The following is a 6,000-nucleotide window of genomic DNA, read 5'->3' on the forward strand; positions in this document are numbered from 1 at the left end:
CTAAAAGGGTGTCTTAAGGAGGAGGGAGAAAAAATTTTCATCTTGGCCTCTGAGGATAGGACAAGAAGCAATGGGCTTAAACTGCAGCAAGGGAGGTTTAGGTTGGACGTTAGGAAAATCTTCCCTGTCAGAGTGGTTAAACCCTGGAATAAATTGCCCAGGGAGGTTGTGGAATCCCCATCTGTGGAGATATTGAAGAGCAGGTTAGATAAATGTCTATCAGGGATGGTCTAGACAGTATTTGGTCCTGCCATGAGGGCAGGGGACTGGACTCGATGACCTCTCGAGGTCCCTTCCAGTCCTAGTATTTTATGATTCTATGATTATCAGAGTCCAGTCCCTGCTGCCGCAGGTCACCAGTCTTACCATCCTGATCCTACGCTTTGCCAGCGCCATCATAAAACCAGTTCAGTCCATCCCCCCGCCCTTCTGGTGAGGCCGTACTGGACCAATCTCCTCTGGTGGTTAGAAACCACCATTACATTCCCAGCCTCAGTTTATTCCTGGCTGGTCGATGCTCAGTTGCTCTTGTGGCCCCCTTGTGCTTTATTTGAAATCGCTCCTCGCTCTCCCTGGTGCTTACCCTGCCGACGTCCTTCGAGCTATCAGAGCCCCCTCCTGGCCTTCGTTTTTCTAGGCTGAATAAGCCCAGCTCTGATTGTTTCCTCCTCTTTCCCCCGATCGTCCGTCCCTGCACCTGTTCCAGTTCAAATGCTTCTTTCTTGAAGATGGGTGGCCAGACTCGTCCATCATATTTTCGTTGGTGTTTTATCAGGGCCTTGTGTGGCAGCTTAAATACCTGGTTGGATACATCCTAGGCTCACATTTGGTGGCTGGGGTTTTGTTTACAGCTGCACCACACGGGCGGTTCCTAGTTGTCTTGCAGTCGATGAATACACCCTGGTCTTTCTCCTCGTCTGTCATTTCCAACGGATGAACCTGTTACAGTGGAAATTCTTGTTATTGAGGGTCACTTTCTGCTGACTCACCTTTGCTAATGGCTTGCATCCCTTTGGCTTTTCCCCTTCAGAGGTGTCTTCTCCAGTGACGGCTCTGGCTCCCATCTTGCCCATCCTACGCAGGGCATTTGTGTTTGAAAACCACCATCATGTCTCTCTGTCTTCTCTTTTCTAAACTAAACAAACCCAATTCCTTTAGCCTTCCCTCATCGCTCATGTTCTCTAGACCTTTCATCATTCTTGTTGCTCTTCTCTGGACCCTCTCCAATTTCTCCACATCTTCCCTGAAATGTGGTGCCCAGAACTGGACACAATACTCCAACTGAGGCCTAATCAGCGCAGAGTAGAGCGGAAGAATGACTTCTCGTGGCTTGCGCACAACACTCCTGTTCATGCCTCCCAGAACCATGTTCTGTTAATGATTGGGGGCCCTCACTACGTCCCCACGTCCCCTTCCAACGCAGCGGCTTCACTCAGCTCACGTGGTCTCATTTGGTGTATGGCCATGTTCCCGTTGACACCTTTTTGTTTCTCTCTCCCCTTGCCTCCTCTCTAGGGCTTTCAAATTCCCAAAGGCTGGAGCGTCATGTACAGCATCCGGGACACGCACGACACCGCGCCCGTGTTCAAGGACGTGGACGTCTTTGACCCCGATCGCTTTGGGCAAGACCGCACCGAAGACAAAGACGGCAGGTTCCACTACCTCCCCTTTGGCGGGGGTGTACGGACCTGTCTCGGCAAACACCTGGCCAAGCTTTTCCTGAAGGCGCTCGCCATCGAGCTGGCCAGCACGAGCCGGTTCGAGCTAGCCACCAGGACTTTCCCGAGAATCACGCTGGTCCCGGTGGTCCACCCCGTCGATGGACTCAAGGTCAAATTCTTTGGACTGGATTCCAACCAGAACGAGATCCTGACAGAGACAGAAACCATGCTGGGGGCGACGGTGTAAGCTGACTTTTCCTTCGCCGGGGGAGGGCCAATGGGGGTGGGAAAAGGGGCAGAATGACAGGAGGAAACAGGAGAAGAGGTGTCTCCACCACAGTAACCTCGCAGAACCTCCCGTTCGAGACTTTCTCCCACAGCCAAGCTGCCAAAACCATTGTTATTCCTGTGGGGAAAGTACCAGGGGATTCGCAGGTTTGGTTTTGTCTTCAAAAGGAGGAATTTCAAACACTAGGAGAGCTGGGACGGCTTGACCATACACAGTATATAAATATTCTGTATCTAGGTAAAGCGTTCTGCTGCAGGAAAGGTGGCAGAGGATGCTTGTTCTAGGAAAAGCATTTGAAATTCGCTCGCCATCAGAGGTCTCGCTGCCCCATGCACCTCCGCGGAACCCGGCCAGGAGGGGATAGCAAGATCTGACGGCAGGCAGCTACCTCTGGTGGCCTTTGCTCTTTTGGAACAGTGTTACGTTAGTTGGTGATAAGTGTTTGGGGTTGTTTGCTTTCTTTGGAGAGAACGATGAACCGGTTTTTCCCCTCCCTCCCCCTCGCGATCCCTAAACCCTTCTAAGCGCTTTGCAATTCTGAGGCGTCTCTCGACAGCATCTGGGGAAGAGAACGCCATGTTCCGGTGACCGCGGCCCCTGCCTGTCAATGCTGGGACGTGCATTCTGGGGAACCGCACGCACGCGAAACCTGGCACCAGTTTGGCTTCCGGCGCGACCGCTGGGGCCGCTGCAAGGACCACTGGGCTGCTAACGGCGGCGAGGCCGGCCGGATGTGGCGTTCTGTTCTGCCTGTGCTTAACAAAGCCATTCGATCTGTACCGGGGGACAAGGAATGGTCACGTTCTGCCCTCTGATGGGAGTTTCTCCTGCGCTCCAGTGCGGGCTGATCTCACTTCAGAGGGCAGGACTGGAGTCTCTGACGCGGACATTTTTGAAATTGCCTGCTGCTGCTACATGGCATGTGCTTAACTGTTCTTTCCCTCACCCCGTCTGGTCCCTCCTAATCCCAGAGTTTCGCAGTGAGCTGTGTTATTTTTGCCTTCTCTCCGGATCCCTCGGTGTGTGCACTGAACTCTGAACCACATGGATTTCATAAACTGTCCTGGGGTGCTGCTAAGGAACGTGGTTCTGGTCAGGCAGATCTTTTCACGCCACAGCTGCGGAACTCGTGGCCAGCCACACCCACAGCTGCCACGGTCCCCTGTCCCCCGAGGGACCATTAAAGAGTTGGTGGTGAGAAGAAGGCTTCTTCTGAGCTAACCTTTCCCCCTGCCATAAGAAGCTCTTCTGGGAGTGTTTGTCACGGCACGTGACCTGTCAGGGATGCAACCCCTTATGACAGTCGCCAGGATCCGTGCATGCCGCCCGAACTTGAAGCAGGAGTGTTCCTCCGAAATGGGGTTGCCAGAGTAGTTGCCTGGCAACTACTCTGAAATCAAGCGAGGCCTGTAGAGAAGTGTTTGGATCCTCAGCATTCAGGCATGTCTGGATCTAGCGTTTTGGTGCAGGTCCATCTTGAATTTAAAAAAGCTCCTGGTCTGAATGTTTAGTTTCCAGAGATGCTGAGCACACCCTGTTCCTGCTTCAGCTTCTGCCCTCAGTCATCAGCAGCCTCTCCTGCGTGCCTAGTGGCGGGGCGTGTGTTTGGCAGCTGGCAAACTACATTTACCGCAGCTGCTTTGCAGCAGCCATGGTCAATGACTGGCAGTCTCAGGGAAGAGAAATCTCTCACAATTGTCCAAGTCAGGCACGCTGTCCATCTGAGCTGCAAGCACTGACTTCTTACAGACCTGGCAGTACACTCACCCTAGTCTCGGGTAGATTTGCTGTAACAGGGGCATCTCAAACCGTGCGTCAGGCAGAAAAGGAGAGACACAAGCGCCAGACAGAACTACCCACTCGACTTGAGTGGCAATGAGACGGTTGTGGGTGGACCGCTTGTTTCTGCCTGTCTTTGTCAGGATAAAACTGAGGAGCTGAAATCTGATGGTTGGCAGGCGTAGCTTTTGAAACAGGGATGAATCGGTGGAAGGCTCCGAGGCAGTGCTGAGCTGAAAGATGCTGAAGGTTTTAGCTAGTCATTCACCCGTCCAGGATCAATAGACTTTGGCGGTTGCTTAGAAGGGGAGGCACTAAAGATGTAATTATCCCTTTAACCGTGCTGCCAGAAATCCTGTTAGAAGTTCATGGACGGAAAAACGTATGCACGTAAGCTTCTGGGAGTGTGTGTGATGGGGGTTAACGTGGTTGTTTCTGAGGCTTGCTGCTCTATAATCTCTCTGTGGCTATGTCACAGAAGGTTTTGATTTTAACAGGGATTGGTCTGAACTGAGACTCTGTATCTTCTGAACACCGAAGTTCAGATCCAGGTTGGGATGTGGCAGCTGGCCTGTAATCTCTACGGTTGTCGGAACCATAACGCAGATCGAAATCCTCCCTAGCGAAGGGTGAATCAGGCCCGCACCCCACACTCAGAAAGGTTGTGATCCAAATGTGGGTCTTCACCCTCCTCGGGTCTCTCTTTCCATGGAAACTTCACAAGCTCAGGCTTTCTTGTGAAATGGCTGGCGTTCCCTGTCCCAGGTAGAAAGGTATCTATCAATGGATCTCCACATATTTCTCAATGGGCTCAAGTTGCAGTGGGGGAGGTCTAGGTTGGATATTAGGAAAAACGATTTTCCGAGGCGGAAAGCACTGGGATGCGTTGCCTAGGGGGAGGGTGGAATCTCCAGTCCTGGTGGTTTTTTAGGCCTGGGTCTGCTTTGAGCGGGAGATTGGACTAGGGGACCTCTGGATCAGCCCTAATTGATGATTTCGTGGTGATCCACAGAATTAAACATTTTGAGAATCGTGGAGAAGAGAGCATGGGGAATGGAGGTGGTCCATAGGATAAAAATTAGCTCGAGAACCACTGTCTTTGTATGTCATACCCAGTTTTCAGGCTTTGATAAATTCTGTTTTCAAGCTGTCTGTAAAAGCCACTTACAACCCCACAATCATTCTGAAAACATGAGTTGGTGGGGACGAAGAGGACAACTGAAAAAAGTAGTGTGTGTTGGGGGGCAGGGGGAGTTTTTCCATTGACTTCAACTGACTTCAGATCAAATCCCATCAAATAACCATTAGCAAAATGTTTTCTGAGATATGTTTAGAAGGGCATTGTACTCACAGAAGATCAGTAAAGGGATTCATTAAAAAAAATTCATTACAAAATAAAAACCAAACATGCTTTTGAATGACTAAATGACCGGAGAGAGATAAATGTAAGATGCATACATCTATCTATTTTATATATATATATCTATATATATATATATTTGTGTGTGTGTATGTGTTTCTTATCTAAACATAAATAGATCATGCTTTTGATTTACCATTCCTAACTAATATAACTTGACTAAAAAAAGTTGCTGCAGTGGATTTGCAGAATAAAGCACTTTGAATCTCAGAATTTTTTTTTCCTAGCACAGTCCAATTCGCTATATTATTATTTTATACACAAATTTTTTTGGTCTGTCTTTATAAACTATTATAAGTACTATTTTTGTTATAATTCAAAATAGATATTTAGTATAAAAGTTTTGCTGTTAAATATTTGTTATTTAGTAAAATATGAATTTTTTTCTCTTTATTGTAAACTTTGTCTGGAAAAAATATTAATATGTTTTATCGCAGTTGTTTTTAATCTTTAAAAAAAGCACTTGGGGGGTATTTTTGGTTATGAAATTGGTGCCGTGTGAACATGTGTTTCAGTCATGTGGTTTTTTAATGTGTATATAATATTATGTGTCACATATTAAAATGGATGTTGTGTATTTTGTGATCTTAAAAAAATAATCGATGTGGATATTTTATAGACTTCCATAATAAAAGAGTTGAATCTCCAGACATTCTCTGCTTATTGCAGGACTGCTAGACCCCTCTTTAGGAAGTTATTAAAATGACTGATAGTCATTCTGGGACTTAACCCTGCTCCCAAAATTTAGGATTTTCATTGTCCCAAAACTGCATACTAGGTTTTTTTTTTAAACATCTGTGATACATCTGGAACTGACTGCTGTTGGATATCAAACTAGATGCTTATGAGTC

The 6,000-nt window shown here is 47.9% G+C and overlaps 1 protein-coding gene across 1 annotated transcript in view; it reads left to right on the forward strand.

Annotated features, from left to right (window-relative positions):
* The window catches only part of CYP26B1 (cytochrome P450 family 26 subfamily B member 1), a 35,105-nt gene extending 29,308 nt beyond the window's left edge, over positions 1–5,797 (forward strand). The window contains exon 6 of the mRNA XM_075931044.1: positions 1,516–5,797. Within this exon, the coding sequence (XP_075787159.1) occupies positions 1,516–1,908 (393 nt within the window). The 3' untranslated portion in view covers positions 1,909–5,797. The remainder of the gene's footprint in view (positions 1–1,515) is intronic.
* The last annotated feature ends 203 nt before the right edge of the window (positions 5,798–6,000 follow it).

The sequence above is a fragment of the Pelodiscus sinensis genome, chromosome 5 (assembly GCF_049634645.1).
Source record: "Pelodiscus sinensis isolate JC-2024 chromosome 5, ASM4963464v1, whole genome shotgun sequence".
In the NCBI taxonomy this organism is placed as follows: domain Eukaryota; kingdom Metazoa; phylum Chordata; order Testudines; family Trionychidae; genus Pelodiscus; species Pelodiscus sinensis.